The sequence below is a fragment of the Rousettus aegyptiacus genome, unplaced genomic scaffold (genome assembly GCF_014176215.1).
Source record: "Rousettus aegyptiacus isolate mRouAeg1 unplaced genomic scaffold, mRouAeg1.p scaffold_m13_p_1, whole genome shotgun sequence".
NCBI lineage: Eukaryota > Metazoa > Chordata > Mammalia > Chiroptera > Pteropodidae > Rousettus > Rousettus aegyptiacus.
Window position 1 is genome coordinate 32,389,323 of NW_023416284.1, and position 20,303 is coordinate 32,409,625.

Below are 20,303 nucleotides of genomic sequence, written 5' to 3' on the forward strand. Positions count from 1 at the left end.
ATCCCCTATTCTTCAAAAGGGAAAGAGCCACGACTACAAAGATATATGCTACTTTGCTTGCTCCACTGATTGCCAGGACAAAATACTATAGAACTAGGTGGAGAAGGCTTCCAGTCAGGCAGTTTAATCATGGATTTCCACTAGTCTCGAGGAGGGACTATTTCAAACTGACCCCACTTACCTTAATGAGGACAGGATGTCCCAGTGGGATAAAATTAGAGAAGCTGCCAAATTTGCTTTGGTATATTATATTCACATTGGCACAGCTCACAGAATTGGGCTAATTGGGAATTCATTTTCAGTAAGCAAACCATGGTGTGGGCCATCTATAACAGAAACAGACTAGATTCCAATGGATTATTGTGTAAGCCCAGATAAATAAATGCTCCATCTCCTTGGGGCTATGGGAGCTAGTGGCCATCAGGAATCAAATTTGACTCAACTACAGCTTGCTCCCAGCCAATCCAGGGCCAGTGGTCTCTGACAGACAGTGATGAAAGGCTTAGTGAAAAAACATTGATCACCTTAAGAACTGAATTCATAGGAAATAGGCATTTACTGAGTACTTCCTAAGTGCTAGGCACTATATTGAGTGTTTTATGTTATCTCTTTTTAATTCTCAAGATAACCTTAACTGCAGTTTAGAGATGAGAAAACCAAGGCTTAGAAAGATTAAGCAATTCCTCTGTCATAGCTGGAAAGTAGGAGAGCTAGAAATGAATCCCAGGTCCATCCATTAACGAAGTCTATAACCTTTCCTTTTTGGAAACTTCAAGCAATGCCAAAGTAGGCAAAGTAGTCTGTTAGCGCCAAATATTTTCAATTTATCTACATTTCCAGACTTAATATATAGTGAGATAAGATGCAAAACAAAACAAAACAAAACACCAAAATCCTGACAAATCAGAAAATGTTTAATACTTAACTTGAATAAACGTTTATGACAATGAAAGGATTAAGATGCACAAAATGTTAATATTTAGGAAAATTGGACAAAATTGTTTTTATCTGTTGCAAACTCTGTTGAATATTGAATGATCTGATCTGTGCCTGCCATGAAAGGCAAAAGAGATCTCTTCCTACATTATGCTGTATTTCTAGAGGTGGCTTGAACCATCACCCATGTCTTAGGAACAACACGATATCTCCCCTGAGTTCCAGAGACATTTATATGTCCAGCAGACAGGTCGGCTCTTCTACCCGGATGTACCACAGGATTTTGTATAAAAATGGGCACATTACTACTTTTCTTCACCTCAAATCTGCCTCTCTTCCTATATTGCTTAACCTTTTACCTGTTATCTGGGAATAGTGCCATCTTCTACTTTATTCCCTAAACACTTAATGATCTTTCCCAAACACTGCTCTCAGTCACTAAGCCCTTCCTTAAATTCAAATTCTGTCTTTGAAATACATATGTTGCCTTTATAGTACTTATCAAATTTTGGAATTTTATATTTTCTGTGACTTTTAAAAATTTGATTTTATGATTATTCGAATAATATTTATCCCCATATTAAACTGTAAATTTCATAGTAGCAGAAACAATTATTTTTTTCTCAACATTTTATTCTGTGTACCAATAATAGTGCTTGATACATACTAAGCATACAATAAATACATGTAAAATACATAAATCTATTGCCTCCTTGCCACCCCTGCTAATTTTCATCCTCATGATTTTTCAGCTGAGTTATACCAACAGTTTCCTGGCCCATTCAAAATGTTATCCTCCATTCTGCCAGGGTGAACTTTCTCAAGTGTATAGCTGATCACTGATAATGTTCCTTCTTTTTTTCCCAAGTGAGAGCTAATTCAACCAAACAGCTTACAGCTTGGTACAGCCTTACCTTATAATGGAAAGCACCCTGTACAATGTAGTAAGAAAACTGATGTCTGATGTCTAGTTGACCAGCTAAGCTTATTTAGCATATTCTGAAACTTTTAAAGTCACAAACTGTCTTAAGAATCAACTGAAATATATGGTTTATGTAGGAATTTGCATAAAAATTTGAAGACAGTATCAGTATCTTCCTGGATAGGAAACTGAGTTCTGATCCCATGATGAGGTCCCTGAATTAGCTGTGTGGCCTCAAGCAATCATTTTACATTCATGGCTGTGGTAACCTCTTCTCCAAATTTCAGTTGAGGATGCCATTATTACACTGGTGCCAGAAGCCTGGAGCTCATGATCTCTTGAAAGCCTTCTCTCTTCTGTTGTGTTCATTACCTGATCCCTGATCCCTTCTCATATTCTACTATTCTAACCCTTAAAAAGGAAATGAGGGGCTTAAAATTCAAAGTGAGCTCTCTTCTCATGTTCACAGCATCTCCTTACATAGACTTTCATACTTATTACCTTGTATTGTAACAGAGGGACATGTATCAGTCCTTACTCTCTTAACAGCATAAGATAAATGTCTTATTAACTTTTTATATTTATAAAATGCTCAGCGTGTTATATTTATAAAATAAGGAAGTAGTCAGTAAATATATTTAAAGTCATACAATAAATATTTAGTGAACACTTAAATGCCAGGCACAGTCTTAGGTGCCTGGGAGACATCAATAAACAAAGTAAAGACCCCTACCTTTGTGAAATTTACATCCTAGCAGGAGAAGACAGTCAATAAACAACAAACATAATTTTAAAAAGAAAATTATATAAGTCTGTTAGAATATGATAAGGACTATGAATAACAACAAGTAGAGCAGGATAAGAGACATCCAGAGTGCTGTGGTGGAGCATGTTTGAAGCTTTAAGAAACATGTCCAGGGTAGATGCCATTGAGGAGAAATCCGAGCAAAGACTTGAAGGAAAGGAGTTGGGGGCAATATGGATATCTGAGATAGGAGCTTTGCGGGCAAAGAAAACAGCCAGTGTAAAAGCCTTAAGGCAGGAAAGTGTCTGGCATGTCTGAGGAATAGCAAAGATGCTAGCGCAGCTGGGTCACTATGAGCAAGGGGGAAAGTAGTAAGAAATGAGATGAGCAGAGGTGTGACATGATCCGACTTGTGTTTTAAAACAACCACTCCAGTGCTCTGTAGAGAACAGTCTGCAGGGGTAAAAGCAGAGGGCCCGGAGAAGGTCACTGCAGTAATTCAGAAGAAGGATGGTAGTGACTCAGACCACTTCAACAACATTCGCAGGGCATCTACTGGGTTTCCGGCTCTCTGAAGGTATAAAGAAAGTAACACTGTCTCTAACTTAAGAAGCTCACCATAACAATTAGTTCCTAACCAATTTTCCAGCCTCATTGTCTACCACAGGACTCAAGCTCTGCTCTTCTTTCCCATCCCAGCACACAGGACTCCAGCCCAAAGTGCTAATTATTTTCCAAACACACCGTGCTTTCTCGTGCCTTTGCAGACTCTTCTTGCTCAGACACCCATCTATCTGTCTTGCTAAGCTCACAGATTTCAACTTCTTCAAGGCTCAACTCAAATGCCCCCTTTTCGGAGACATTTTCCCTAATAGCCTGTGCAGAATTGGTCAATCTCCTCTTTGTTTCTTTAGCATCCTATGCATATCACTTACCTAGGTCTATTAAAAACTGATTCCTACTCAGCTGTAAAATACAGATACTATGACTTATCCAAAGCCTACAACATCGAGCAAGAGTGTTTGACTTCATTGTCTTTTTAGTGAACAAAGGGAAGAAGAGAGAGCAGAGAAGAAAAGGGAAGAGGAAGAAAAGAACTAATACAAGCCACTTTCGAAAGGTTGACAACTTGGTCTGGAAAAACCACAGTTCAACATGGTTCTTTTTAAAGAGACAACTTGAGGCTAACAGAGTAAAAACTACTCAGGTTCCAGTCACATTTCTCAGCAAATGTTCAGCTCCAGAAACAGCCTTGGGAACTGGAGTGGATGACACAGTCAGTGGGAGTCAGTCACCTGTAAAATTCTTCTAATCAGAACAGGCATCTGGATTCCTTGATCAAATTCAAAGAAAGACTTGTCAGTGTTTGGGTCCTGACCTTTGGAGACTACTTGAGCTGTATGGCATGGGGCGTGAGGGATGTAAACATGCTGAGCAGGACAGTGAGCAATCAGCTCTCTATGGGGAGTAACTCAGCACTGCCTGGACCTGGCACTTACAGCACTAGACCAGGGAGGACCAGGACTGGGAAGAGGCTGGGAGGTTCTGGAAAACTAGCCAGGCCTGGTCGTGGTGAAGAATAAAAAGCCTAAGCTAGAGGGCAGTGGGTAGGGAAAGGGGATGCCAGTTTCTGCACTGACTGACTCACTCAAAGTTCTCTCACTTAATCCTCATAACTACACTAAAATCTAGGCAAAATCATCTTTTACATACACATAAATTGAGGGACAGTAAGAAACTTTTCCAGAGCTGTATAGATACCAGGTAGAGCCTGTATCTACACCTGGGTCTTTCTTCAGATCTCTTTTACTTACAGAATTGAAGTAACCCATGTGGCTGCTCAGCTTAGGAGTCCGGCTCTGTCCTGGAAACTCAAGTTCTAGACATAGTTCTGTTCACCTTGCTACATGACTGAGGGAGAATAATTTCTTCACTCTGAGCCTCATTTTTATCATCTGTTCATTAATAATTAGGGCCAGGTGATCTTTAAGGTCTCTTCAAACTGAAATTCTACGATATCTAGTAAGAATTTTAAAGATGCTACTTTCTTCTCTCGTTCTACTACTCCCCCACCATCCTCTATACACACCCACAGGCCCTCTTAAGAAGCAGAGTATAAAGTCTTTTTTAGATGATCCAGCTTAGAAGGGCAGTTTGACAACGGGTAGAGACCCTAGGGACTTATCACTGTTGATTCACTCAGAGCTACATACCTCCCACTACACTTAAGGTCTTGTCTTTGTTTCTGTCAGGAAAACCTACCCTCCACTCAGCAAAAGAGAACTGCCTTTATCTTCCACAATTCACTCTTTTTAAACTGTATCTTGGGTTTCAGTTGCAGTAAAGAACTCTATTCAGCATGTAATTGGAGAAAATATAATGGAAATATTGAAATAAAAATAATATTCCCCCTAATATATTCATTTTAATTGTTCCTTTTCTCCTTAACAGAGTGAGTGGGAGTTAATCCCTTCTATTTCAGTTACATCTTCTTTAAATGACTGGGATTTAATAATGTGCTATTTTGTGAGCAGAGATTTTTTTTCTTTTTTTTTCCACCCTAACTCCCTTATGTGAAGTCACATCTGGGTTCAAGTTAAATAATTTTATTGTTTCTGATATACTTGATCATAAGCCAAAGAACAGTAAGTATTCTACTTATGATCCAAGTATCCTTATTAAGTTCTTATATTAAATAAAAATTTCTGGAATGAGTTGAAAAAATAGAGCTGTCTGGAGCTGACAACAAAAGCAAACTTTTATAAAAAGGCATTAAGTTCTAGAGATAATATAGGATTTTTATTAAAAAAAAAAGAGCAAATTGAAACAATAATTCTTGTGGCTAGAATTGGGGGATCACATAACTTTAATTCTCACAATAATATCATAAGATGAATATTATTTGCTCCATTTTATATGTGAGGAAATAGAGGCTCAGAAAAATTAGATAAATTGCTTAATCACCTAAGTAAGTGGTAGAACCTGGCTTTTAGACGTTGGTTCCAGAGATAAGGTTGAAGAAGAAAAGGGGCATTGCTGGAGAAGGAATTTTGTCTTCTTCCAAATCCTCCATAATGATCAAGCTCATTAATCACCTTAAGAGACAGTTTGCAATCTAAGCTCTAATATTGGACCCCATTCCATACTACTTTGCATGATAGTTACTAGAAAGGACAAGAGATATTGCCCCTTTCAAAGCCTGGGAAACCCTGGGATCCACCAGCAGATCTGCATAGGCTCTGGGGTAGAAGGCAGGCTCTTCCAAGCAAGAGCTGTCTCAGACAGGCCAGCAAGAATATTTCTATGGAAAGGGTGAAACTTGCAATACTTAAATGGTATCACTAGTTCTAACTCTGATGCAAAAGAGGCACGTTTGAAGATACACATACAAATACACACAACATACACATTACTCACACTTATACACACACAAAACCATACATATTACATATACCACACATACATAAATCCACATATAAAACCACAAATACCACATGCAACATACACACACATACACACACTGTATGGGAGAATAAAATATAGGAATCAAAAAGGACCTGACTTCACATACTGCTAGAGAAAATGCAAAATGGTACAGTCACTTTGGAAAACAGTCTGGCAGTTCCAAAAGTTAAGCATAGCTACCATACAAACCAACAATTGTATTTCTAATTATATGCCCAAGAGAAATAAAAACATTTGTCCATGAAAACTGTACATAAACATTCATAACACCATGGTTCATGATAGCCAAAAAGTGGAAATATCGTGAACACTCATCAACCAATGAATGACTACAGTATGGCATTATCCAAATAAAACAATATTATTTGGCCATAGAAAGAAATTAACTACTGACATATGCTATCATATGGATGAACGTTGAAAGCATTATGTTAAACAAAGAAAGCCAATCACAAAACCACATACTGTATGATTACATTTATATGAAATGTTCAGGACAGGCAATCCTACAGAAATGGAAAGTAGATTAGTGGTTGCCTAGTGCTGAGGGTTGGAGAAAGGAGAATGGCTGCTAATGGATACAGGTTTTCATTTAGGGGAGTTATGAAATATTCTAAAATTGATTACAGCAATGGTTGCACACTCTGAATATACTTTAAAACACCAAATTGTATATTTTAAATAAGTAAACTATATGGTGTGTGAATTATTTCTTAATAAACCTGTGACTAAAATAAAAGAGAAAGAGATCTGATCAAACCCAGATCTAGCTGGTATAAGAATATAAATCCTAAATTCAAAGATCTGTCCAACATCGATAATTGGAGCAATATTGGAATTAAGAAGAATATGATCTGCATAAAAAAACAGGAAGTCAGAAGGCACTGCTACAATAATTTTTGCTTTGTAAATTACAAATAAACTTTAAATTATAAAAGCTATGATATTCCTTTTTAAACATTTGGAAAATAACAGAAAGGGACACAAAAAAGAAAGAAAATACCCAAAATACCTAGATAAACAACGATTGATATTTTAGTTTATGTCATATGTCTATCCATATCTTTATTTTAAATATTCCTTTACAAAATATTTAATGACTTCATCCTATGATATACAAAATATATGTAACCTATCCCTGCTGATGAGTATTTAGATAATTTATATATTTTTCCCAATTATAATGAACACTGCCATGAACAGTCTTAAAAACAAATTTTCGGAGATATCACTGTTTCTTTTGTTGTCATGAATTTCAATCCCCAAAATCAGGAAAGCAGCAGTTAAATGTTAGCTCATATTTTGACTTAATTTATCAAAAAGGAAAAAATGGTTCTTGGAAATTCCTGGTCTCTGTTCCAAGAACTTAATTACCCTAAAAGGTATACATGTGACTCCAAATAAATCCAGTCTCATCTAATTGTGATGGTTATCAGTTAACATTAAGGAAAGGAAGTTCAACACCAAAAGATTAGCAGAGGCCCAAAGAAATAAACTAAACCATGAATATTAATAACAACAACTAAGGCACTGGGGGGTGGGGCGGGGAGTGGCCGCGAGGAAATTACCAGACCACACCTGTTAAAAGTGGAAGAACTAGGACTGAAACTGAGGCTATATGATTCCAAAGTCGATGCTTTTCACAGTAGACCTCACTTCTTAACATGCCAGATACCGCCCACAAGAAATCTGTAATTGTCGGTGGCAGGTAAGATACGTGCACAAATAACTGTAATTCAGGTACAGCAAGAGATAAATATCACAAAATTAATGCAAACACAAATATTTTCTTGGTAGGATCAAGGAAGTTTTTATGTTTGTGCTGTTGAGGAAGAATTCATTCAATTATTTAATAAATATTTGAGTGCCTATTTGTGTGAGTGAAGGCAACTCTGCCAGCCACCTACCAAAATCTATGCTCTCCGCTTCTTACTGCACGCACAGCTAGACATCATTTGACAACTTTCTCTACAGTTAAATGTGGCCACTAAAGTACATTTTCACCAGGTGGAATTTGACTAAAAGTAATATGAGCCACTTTCAGGACTGCTAATAAAAAACTCTCACATGGGCTCTTCCTACCTCTTTCCCCATCTAGCTGGCTAGAATGAACATGATGCCGGCAACCTTGGAAGCTATGCTCTGAAGGTACCAGTCAGCCTGGGTCCCTATCCATTTGTTCATGATGAAGAAAAAAATTGCATTTATTTGATCCGTAGACATTTTACAGCCAATCTAATATAATAGTTGGCCTATCCTAATATATATATAGACCCTGAGACATGATAAATGAATTTGTCATGCCCCCAAGAAACTTACAATTTTATACGGGAAGGAAGTTAAATCCATATGAAAATACAATACTGTATATGATAGGAGGAAGCTGTGTGAGTGCTTAATCTCACTTTAGTGATTCCAGTGATGAAGTTTTCCCCAAAGAAATGCCATCTAAATTGAGGCCTGATGCATACATGACAGTTAGCTCAGAAAAGAAAGAGAAGAAATGGAACAGGAAGAATATTGCAGGAGAAACACGTACAAAGTTTTAGGTACAAAAAAAGAATACCGGAACATAAGATTTCTATAGGTAGAGAAAGGGGAACAAATGCAGTGTGCAAGAGTGTAGGCTATGTATCTTCAGAGTACACACGAAGTGCATGGTGGTGGGAGCAGCTCAGAAGATGACACCATTGAGTCATTCTTAAATACTCTGACTTGTGCCAAAGAACAGAAATCAGGACATGGACATGCAAGAGAGACCAGATTGACTAAAACTAAGGCTTCGTGCTGGATTCTATGTAAAGTCAGGAGATAAAATAGGCTTAAGACTTCCTCACCAGACAAAAGGTGACCATTGGAAGAACAGGGCAGTCCCAAATCCAGGAAAGGAACAGTACCATTTGAAGAGCATCAAAAAGGTCTTTAAAGAGTCCTTTAAATAAATTAACAATTATTTCCTGAGTATCTGCTTTCTGCTAACGCCTATCTAGGTACTGGAGGTACAGCAGTGAATAAAACAAAGACTAACCCCTCTAATCATATCTAAGAGTGCTTTCACATCTCAAGGTTAATACTTTTATAATAATCCTTGGGCAAAAAGTAGTATTTTCTCTATTTTATTGATAAAGGAAGTAAAGCCCCATGATATGAAGTAATATAGGACAATAGTTGCCACCATTTCTGGATACATTTCTATACATCAGGTGCTTCCAATAAGGTGATCTACCTGTATTCTACCATATCTTCAAAACCAATCTGAAAAATAGGGTATTGTTATACACTTTTTACATGAAAAAACAAGGACTCAAGTCAGTATCAGCTAGGAACTGAAGTTAAACTGTGCCAGAGATATTCTATTTGGCCCTTTAAACACTCTTCACCCTTCTCCATCCTTTTCTATGCTTGAGATGTGAATTACATCGACTGTATTCTGTGCTTCTGGTTTCTGTTTAGGTCTTCCATTTGGGAAGTCTAGCAATAGATCAGAGGCAGAGGCAAGAAGGAGGAAAAGGTCAGAGTACTTATTTCCCAGACTCTCTTCCTGTAAAGTCAACTAAGAACGCCTATTTCTTTCTCTTTTTAAAAAATTATTGAGGTAGCAACGGTTAATGAAATCGAATGGGTTTCTAGTATACAATTCAATTCTATATCATATGTTATCGCATTGTGTATTCACCACCTGAAGTTAAATTTCTTTCTGTCACCAAATATTTGACCCCTGTTACCCTTATCTATCTCCCCACCTTCCCTCTGGTAACCATTAATTCACTGTCTGTGGCCACGAGTCTCTGTTTATTTGTCTTGTTTATTGTTTTCAGTTTTATATTCCACATATGAGTAAACTAATATGATTCTCAATTTTTTCTGACTAATTTCACTTGGCATAATAATCTCATGATCCATCCATGTTGTCACAAATGACAGTATGGCATCTTTTCTTATGCCTGAGTAATATTGCATTATGTATCCATACCATATCTTTTTGATCCAATCATTTATTCAAGGAAACTTCTAACCCTAACCTTATTTCTCTTGATAGAAGGTCACTCCTACTTTCAAAGCAGCCTACTCTACATAACACTCTCTTTCTAGGTTCTTAAAACTTCTCCCTTTCTAAGGATGGTGACAATTATGATGCTACTAGCCCAGGTTCTTGTACTATCCTTTGTGGTTCTACATATCAACCATCCTTAATTCAATGGCCCTTTATAAATAAACCTTCCTCTAATTTGCATGTGCCACCTGTTTCCTTTTGAAAACCTAAATGTGACACAGTCTTGTGAACCCAAGAATCTACATGTTCCCATTCATTTGTTCAGCCTCTCACACATTCAAGAGGTGCTGGAGTCATTTTAAGATGTAGCACTACCCAGATGTATCAGATGGGAGTCTTAGCTGTCTGGGGCATGATTTCTCAGCACCCTCTGGCTTTCCTCCCTTGGGAATCTTATTTGGGAAGTCCAATTCCCTCAGGCCTAGGTCATGAGTCCTGACAAAGAGACTCCATGACCAGAGAGTTGACACTGTAGTCTGGAGTTTTTTAGTCAGTTTTATCCACAGAAATTTCCTCAAGGTATTTTTGCATAGTGTAAATTAAAAGAAATTTATCTGAATTTCTGGCTTAAAACCATGTAAAGGCCTGATTAGTAGCATTTTCTAATTTCTACTATATAATGCACGATTATTTCAAGCTTCTAATGGTTTAAAAAACAATCCACAAAATTGCTGAAATTTAATAATCAGTTACTGCAAGCTGATAGGTGCAGCTCTAGGTGACCACTGCCACTGGTGAGCGATGTGGTTACATGCCCCTCTGTCTCATCTCTTAATAAGAATTTGATTTTTGGCCATGACCTATATTTTCAAATGCCTCTCACTCTCTCACTCTTAGTGCCTCTACTAATCTCGATAATACTCTAGAAGGTCAGAAGGATAGGGTACATTATAACCATTTTAGTAAGAGGAGGAAATCGAGTCCCCAAAAAGTGATGTAATTCACTCTACATATCATGACAAGAAATTTTTTTTAACAATTTAACAAATTATTTATTTTATTTTAAATAAATTTTACTTTGATTTTTCACAAGTTTAAAATTGTAAAATTTCTAAAAATACAAAAAACTTTAAAGAAATAAAAATCCTACCATCGAAAGACATCAGTTAATAGTATTAAATGTATGTGCATTAAATATGTATGTAGGTTTCATACTATTATAACAATTATATATAGTATTCTACCTTACTTTTAACTTTAAACAAGATCAGCATTTTACCATGTTATTGCAAATACCTGGAAACTTTTTTTTTTAATGCTTGTATAATATTTCATCAAGTTGACTCACTATAATTTACTTAATAATTTTCCTGGTTTGGGACATTTAGGTTGGTTTTAATTTCTGTCATTATCAACTATAATATAATGAATACCTTTGCATACAAAGATTTTGCTGTAATATGAACTTTTTAAATTAAATCTCGGAATAGTGTTGCCAAGACTAGAACTCAGAGTTTTAGATTTCTATTTCTGATCTCTTTCTACTCCATCTTCCAACTCTTATAATACTAAACTACATGAACACTATAATATAATGCCATTGTAAGTTTTCATGTAAATGTTTGGATTTTCTTACTGATCCCTGACCTGCAGTGGAAAGGGAGCACTCTGAAACTTAAATTCAAACATAGCTTTCAGTATTATTACTTGATAGGAAAATAGTCAAGGGTAATTGGTAATTACGTTAGCATTACTGATAAAACTAATTACAGTATTAGTAACTACGTCAATTTGCTTTTTGTGGACTTTGGTTTCATCCTTCCAGTGTTTACACATGGTCTTTATTCTATTCTACCTTTAGAACTGCTTCCCCAAGTTTTCACTTTTGTCTCATCATTTATGAATTGAGTAACCACTTGGTCTTGGTTTTCCCAGGAAATTCACAATTTAAAACTAAAGTCTAAATTTCCATATATCAGGAAACCCCAGGAGTGTTGGTCAGGAGTAGGTAATAACTTGGGAGTCATCCAGAACTCCCCCATTCTTTTACATTCACATCTGGTCAGTCACAAAGTTGATTCAATCTTCTGTAACTTTCAAATCCACCCACTTGTTTTTATCACTACCGTTACTGCTGTAATCCATATTAGCTGTATCTTAAGGTATTGTGGAAACTCCTAGACAATGGCCCTCCTCTCTGAGACATACTCTATTCAGCAACAAGACTGATCTTTCTAAAGTGTCAATCTGATCATGTCCTGCTCCTGGTTAATCCCTTCAATTTCTTTACATTGACCTCAGAATCAAGTCCAACTGTTTAGCCTGGCTTACAAGTCTCACTTCAATTTCACTCCTACCTAACTTTCCGGTCAATTTCTCCTTAGAATTTTGTTCTCTAATCACATTGGTTTTTGCTCATTGAATTGTAATGTTCTTTCTCATCTCTTGGCTTTCAAAGACATTCTATCACTTTACACATATCCCCACCTGTTATGATCTCACCCCTATTCATCTTTCAGCTCTCAGTATAAATAACATACCTAACGTCTCTTATCCTTGGAGCAGATTAAGTCTTAAATACTATATAGCATGCTAAATACTTTCCACAGCATAATGAACACCGATGTCGTAAAAGTTAGAATCACATATTAAATATCTACTCCAGTAGACTATGAGCTCTATGAAAACAGTGATTATATGTCTCCTGTCACTGTTTTGTTCTAATACTTTTCATAATTCTTGGTCCATTGTAACTACTCAGTAAGCATTTATTGACAAACGGAAGAAAGGAAGAGAGGGATGGAGGGAGGGAGGGAAAATAAAAAAGGGAGGGAAGGAAGTAATAATGATCACTCAATCAGTCCTGGGTTAGTCAGAGGAAAGAAACAGGAAATTTATTGAATTACTAAGACCTTGAGACCTTAAAAAGTATTTACACGTTCATTTCACATTTGTTTCTTCTAACATCTCTGTGAGAAAGTATTATCATGCACTTTTTACAGGAGGAACTGGGGCTCAAAAAAGTGGTGTCAAGGCTCATCATGTTTGTTGGGTGAGAGGACTGACCAACCAAATTGATGCAGTCAGACTCCCTCCCAGCAAACCATGAGGTTCCCAGGCAGCCTTAGCTAGCATCGCGGGCAGCCCCAGATACAGCATCCCAGGTGACCCTAGATATGGTGTCCTATACAACCTGTAGATTGTGACTGATTATAGTACTTGGCCTTAAGCCACTATTATGCACCTTGTTATAAGAACAGCCCCACCTGTGCAGGCTGGGGGGAGCTGGAACTGTGCCTGTGCCTTCCTGTGTCCTGCTATGCCTGAATAAAGCTATGTCGCATCTGCCCACGGTTCCTCACATATTATTCCAGCTGCCAGAATGGCTCACCCCAAGCTTCGGTACCCTGCACCTGCAGAACAATATTATATCTTCCAGTTGGAATCCCATTTCCTTAACTTTTCTCTTGTCCCATTTCCTCAAGAGCTAGCTGAAATACCACCACCTGCCCCCTAAGCTTCTCCTTTTCTCCCCCATGGTCCTAATAATATCATTTTCTTCCTCTTCTCTAACTGCACAGTGCACTTGACGTTCCTCCCTAATGGTTCTTTGCACGGTGCTCTTTATAGTGTACCTTTTTATATTTGTGTTTCATTCTAGCCTCTAGAACACACACACACACACACACACACACACACACAAAATTGAAGCTATAATCTAGATCAGGTTAATATGTATTAGCATAAAGTTAGATGCTCGATAAAAATGTTAATTGGAAGCTATCTGTAAGATTTAGTCTGATCTCTTCAATCTACTACAATGAACAAGTCAGTCAAGGAAGTTATTTCAGATCTACCAAAGGTCACGCAGCAGCATGCTGCTTCCTGCTTCTTTGTGCCTCCTTCCTCTACCCAGCCAAGCATGGAATATGAGAAGAACAGTAAACTTGGAGTCCCGAGGTCTTGCTGTGCCACCACTGACTCTGTGTAAATATCTGAGGCTTAGTTTCTGCATAGGTGATAATAGAGATATCATTTGTTTTATAACGCCACTTCCCAGCAGTGCCTGGTACATAACAGTTTTAGCCTTTGACAATGTTAAAAAATATTAATGTGTTATAGTTGCAGAAACTTGATGCTACACAGTCTCAACAACCAACAATCCTTACAAAGTCTAATATGTAAACAGAAATAAAGTGAACTTAAATAGACAAAACACTTCTGAATCTTCTAGTTTCTCCATTTTGTCATTAGGTTTTGTGAAGGTTATCTCCTCAAGGCAGAACAGCCTTGAGCGACCATATCTTTGCATAATGGCTTTTTAGTTGCTTCTTTGGCTCATTTGCTTTCCACAACTAACTGATTACCAAACCTATGCTAAGGCCTGAAGGCATCTTTGCTTGGATCAGTTACAGGCCAGTATGACAGGTGAAGACCGTTTATTTCACCTTAAAAAGGTGAAGAAAGTTTGTTTTTCTCATTTGGTATATATTTCATCTAGGAAATTTAGGGTTTTAAATGTTTGTTAAGAGGTAAAAAATTTTTCCAAGGCCTATTCGATTATTAAAATAGGCAATATCCCTTGACCAGAAAAGTATCAGCCCTTTCTCTTTTTGTTATCATGGTTGCCTTGGTGTTGGGTAAAGTGGAATAAGGAAGACACTAAACAAGATATTCTAATATTGGGATCTGTAAGGTATTTGGCAGTCTTGAGTTAGGCCATTGTCTAGAATCCTAAGTTGTGATGAACTTTTCAGGGCCAGTAAAATCTAATATTTTGTGAGTCAAACAGTAACATATATTTCTTTACATTACCCTGGGAACATTTAGGATATGGCCACTGGAAGATGGGTTCTAGTACAGATAATCGATATAAGGAATGGAAGAAAGTCCTAGACAAAAAGCACTAAACGGCAGAAAGAATCTTTAGAACAAACCAGTAGCAGGGAAAGTAACAATTATGACCTGTGGAGATCAGTTAATAAAATTCTAAAATCAAAGTTGCATTTGAGAAAAGATCTTTTCTGTCACATTCATACTATATTCCCAATATCTAGAATAGTATGTGGCACATTAGGGTGCTCGATAAAGTCCTATTAAGTAAACAAATATCTAAACATCTGGCTTAGGGAAAGGAGACTATGAAGAAATGCGAACAGCTTTGCAGTCAAAGTCTAGGGATGGTAAAGTAAAAAATAGGAGAGTAAACACAAGTAGTACCTTGTGCCTTATGGGCTTGATGAACTACAAAAAATCAGTTCTCAAACTTTAAAGTCTTTCAGACCATGAGGGAAGCCCGGTGACTAGATAATGGCTGCTGCTGAGAGCCTGTCAACGCTCGATATGAGTACAAACTTAATTCTATGGCATTATAATATAAATGCAAGGACTCATTAATATTTCAAAATCTTGTCAAAAACCCTGACAGAGAGGACCCAAATGATAGTCCATAAGAAATCAAACAAAACAAAATGAAATAATTAAAGCTTAAGGATTTTCAAAAGCACAGAAAAAAAAAAAGACTCCAAAACTGAACGTTTGAGAAAAAGGGATAGTGATTATTGTTGCTGTGTAGATTCCAAAACAGAGCCTGGTAAAAGAAGTGCCATGTTATTTTGAAGGCCCTCATGAGCTGATCAACAGTGTTGTCCTTTTCTTGGCAAGGTTTAAAGTACGCATCTACACATACGCCTGTTAATTGAGAGATGTGCATTATTATTGGGCTGAGTTCAGAGACTCAAAGCAAAGGCCTACCCCTGGCCAGAGTCCATGGTCAAAAGGAAATTGAAAAACAGCAGTATCGTTGACTTGATATAGCAAAGCAAAAATCAGGCCCAGGAGGATATTATTATAAAAGTTTTCATTATCATCATCAAATGCCTACATTTTTACAAACCTGAGCTTCTCAGCCCGGCATTTATAAAAAGTTGCCAAGTATTGTTTATAGATAAAAGCACAATTCAATATTTATGAATTGCTAGTTTTCTATAAATATAGATATTTTGAGTCGATCTTCTCGCTAGTCATTAAAATTTGAACAGGGATCAAAGCCAGAATAATATTAACAATTCTTTGCATTTGTATAGTGTTTTAAATAATACTATTAATAATAGATGACATTTATTGAGCACTTAGCAAGTGCCAGACACTTTACATGTAAATTCTCATAATGAATTCAGTTCAGTTTAACAAGCATTCACTTAACACCTACTGTGTGATACATGAATAACACTTAGTTCTTGTCTTTAAAAACTCTTATTTTGGTGCAATCAGTATTTGTTGAATGAATAAATAAGTGAATGAATAAACAAAATAATTGGTTTGTATAGCAGTGTAGGGGAGTAAAAACAACACAGGCTCTTCCTCCCTTTACCATCTATGGTCTTTAGAGAGGACTTACCTCTCTTAGCCTCAATTTCTTCATCTGAATATCATCATCATCATTACCATTATTGAGCAATCCTATCCAATTCTCATCCCCACTATAGCAATGGGACAAAGAGAACTTTAACAACCATGAAAACACACAACATCTATACAAAAACAACACACAAAAAAAGCAAGCAAAGCAAGGAAACCTACTAAACTGTAGTTCCCAATGTCCCCTAGGTTACTGGACAACATCTCTGCTCAGGTTAAAAAATAATAATAATTAAATAAACTTTAATTAAGCTTCCAAAGGTACCATGACAAGTGGCAAATAGGACAGGAAGTTAATCAAATAACAAACTGCACCTTTCCTCATAATAGAATGTTGGCCACTCCAAACAAACATGGAATCATGTTCCCTATCTTAACATTAAAAAAAAAAAAAAAGCAGTACCTGGATCCTAACCGAGGGCCATCCAGAAACTCATTTTATTATTCTTAGTGCCAGTGAGGCTAAGCTTTATCCATACAGCAGATAAACTTGAGTCCTGGGTCAAATTATCCACCCTGAAAGAGATCCCATTCTGTGGTCACTTACCATTTTGGTCTGCTGGTAGATTTCACCATAGGGGCCATCCCATCTCTATAGAGACTCTTGGTTTTGCTAAAGTTAACAATGTTGAAAATGACTCTCTGAAAAAGAAAGAGGGAGAAGTTTATCAGAAGACTGTGCTATGTAAGTTGCTACTTCCTGATAATTAGGACTGGAAACAATGAGCAGGATTAAAGGAATCTATATGGACTAGATGTCAACAGAATAGTGAGAATAAAAGATGCCCACAGAAATTCAATGTGTTTGTTCCAGCTTAGCATAGTAGTTATTGACAGATTCTGGCACCTGGGAGTCTGAGTTTTTATTCCACTCCACTACTTTCAAGCTGTGTGAGTCAGCCAAGCTACTAAAACTTTCTGTATCTCAGTTTTGTAATCTAAAAAATAGAAATAATGATGATACCTGGGGTCACTGATGAAAATAAAATAAGTTAATATATGTACAGTGTTTGGAACCTTATTTGGTATGTAGTGAATGCTATATAAGTTTTGGCTATTATTAATTGTGCTGTCTCTCTAGGTTGACCTAGAATTTGCATGAAAATTAGTAATATTATCTATCATCACAGTGATAGTAATTAATGCATTTGAAGTTCAACAAACTAAAGATAATAATTGAGTGCAAAATTGTTGTTAAAATCTCTGAAACTGCTTGGCAGCCCTTTGACTAGGACTGCCTCCAGATATATGTCCTCTTCTGTACCCTCTCTGTTATCCTCTGCTAAGGGACAAGGGTTCTGGGCTCAACCCTAATTTCAGCAACAACTTACAGAGGCATAGGTACTTGGGTAATTCTCATTTGTCTCTAGGTCTCACCTTTAAAATGGGGAAGTGGGGTGTTCTAGATAACTGAAGCCCTTCAAGGAAGGTAGTACAGTTAAAAAAAGATCAGGACTATCTTTTAATAAACAACTTTGTCACTACTGGGGACAACATACTGGGAAAGAGAAGAGAATTGGGGTTAAAAGATACTAAATGACCACTGAATAATCTAAAAGACAGAGAAAGAGGACCAGAGCAAGGACAGCCAGAGAGCTGAAGAAAAGGAAAAACTTCCAAGAGGTTACCATAGACTAGTTTTGCTATCCAGAGGGGAGCATCGAAATGCATGTATTATTTCACTGAACAAATGTTTATTGTATAACATACTATATAATATCAGTAGCCAGGTATTTTATATACTTTTACAATGTTTAAATATTCTCCTATATTACGATAAAAAATATTAACATCTCTACTTTACAGATGTAAAAACTAAGGCTCAGAGAGGTTGGCTAACTTGTTTAAAGTCATGCAATTAATAGATGGAGAGTTGATATTTGAATCCAGTGGATAAAAGATAAGATGTCCATGAGCTCTACCTTTATGTTACTCATTAAAGTTTTAAAATTCCTAACTCTGATCAAGTGCATTTTCTAAAATAAGAGCAAAAATAAGTATAATGGCAATTTTTCAAGCTCTTAAATTTTTTTGTTTTTTTGAAAAGAGAAAATCAAAACCATTTCCTCTGGTCTCATATTAGGGACTACCGTGAAATTTTTTGTTCTATGAAATAAGCTCTTAGGAATAACTCATGTTTTTCTTTTTCCTCAGAGACCTAGCCATTGACCCCATCTCCAGGCATTTCAGTTTCAACCCTCCCTTCTGTCATTATATTAAGTCATCAAGAATATCTAAGGCTATTCCATTATTAATAACATGAACCTGCCTGTTGTCAGTTCAATTACTTTTTCCAAGGTCCTGGCTACTGTCTGCTTTAAGAAAATCAATACCAAGGGGGACAAATGGCCTTTGAACCTCACAGGGCTTAAATCCCCCTTCTTTTTTCTTCTGAGATTCCAAGTGTCAGATCCATTCCTAGTGAACCTGGAAGCCATACTGCATTTTCAGGATCTAGATTAATACTAAATGCAGGGGAAATCTAATACAGAAATAACATGCAGATGTGAAACTGGAAAAAATAAATGAGAAAGTAGAACAATTATTATTAATATCCTATTCTGTACCAGAAAAATTTCCCAAGTGTTTTAAATATGCTATATTTTTAGCATCTCTATCCATAAGCAAAAGCTGTTTATTTTCACCCAACTTTAGACATGAGGCAATTGAAGCTAATAAAGGTTAACTGGCTTGTCCCCTCAAAATCCCAGAACTATTAACTGATAGAGCTAGGATTTAAATCTTAAATGTTCTGACCATAAAGATCATACTTTCTCTACAACACTACGTGCAAAAGGAACACCATCCCTTACCATTCCCCATCCATGCATTTTTTATTTATGTTTTCCAGCCTATTTAGCAAGGTAGCATGCGGCTGTAAGAACCAAAGGTATCTGGAAGTAGGCAGTGCAAAAAATCTTGGTTTTCCATATTTTACCCTTAAATATGGAAATGGCATCCATAAGGTAATGGTAACAATAACTTAATAATAACAAACAACTTTTGAGTACTTTCTGTATATCGAATTTTTTCATCCTTCTTAATTTTTCATTATCAAAGAAGGAAAAATAGGAATTAGAAAATATTTAGAATTGGATGACCAATTTATCCCTATATATATGAGCTTGTGGCATGCAAAAAAGCAGGATATAGAGAAGTTAAATTTTAGCCTTATGTGTATGTACTTGAAAAGAAGAAAGACTGCAAAAGAAAGTTCTAATTACTCAACTTAAAAAGAAAGAAACAAATAATTCACATCACAGAATCCCAGAGAAACAAAACATTAGAAGCATTTGGTATCTCTGAAAGGTGGGGTATCAAGCAGGGAAGATCCAAAGTCCTTACAAAGAGAAATTAAGTCTCCAGATTCTTTCCCTCATACCAACAACCTAAGTGACAAGCATAGCAGAGGAAACAAAGAAAAGAAATATAAATGATTGCCACACAAGAGCAGGGGCCAAATCCTGCCTGCTGCCTGTTTTGTATTAAAAAAAAAAAAAAAAAAAAAAAGACACACTCATTCATTACATGTTGTCTGTCTATGGCTGCTTTTGCAACATAACAACAGAGTTGAGGAGTTGTGACAGAGAATTGAAGCCCAAAAAGCCTAAATTATTTCCTACTTTTTTCTTTACAGAAAAAGTTTGCTGATTCTTGCTTTAAGAAGCAGGAATCAAAAGTGAGAGAATAAGAGGGCTATTTTCTTTTGGTCTTTGTAGTATTTGATTTTTAAAATTATGTACATGTATTTATTTCCATAAAAATTCAAATTTTAAGTAAATTTGTATAGAGAGCCCTGTGTCAGTTATAAACATTTATTA

At 36.5% G+C, this 20,303-nt stretch overlaps 1 protein-coding gene across 4 annotated transcripts in view; it reads right to left on the reverse strand.

The window, feature by feature from the left end:
- The window catches only part of AGBL4 (ATP/GTP binding protein like 4), a 992,639-nt gene that overhangs the window by 576,851 nt on the left and 395,485 nt on the right, over nt 1–20,303 (reverse strand). For all 4 annotated transcript variants that reach the window (XM_036233744.1, XM_036233741.1, XM_036233757.1 and 1 more), the window contains one exon: nt 17,030–17,124. In XM_036233744.1, coding sequence (XP_036089637.1) covers nt 17,030–17,124 — 95 coding nt within the window. The remainder of the gene's footprint in view (nt 1–17,029; nt 17,125–20,303) is intronic.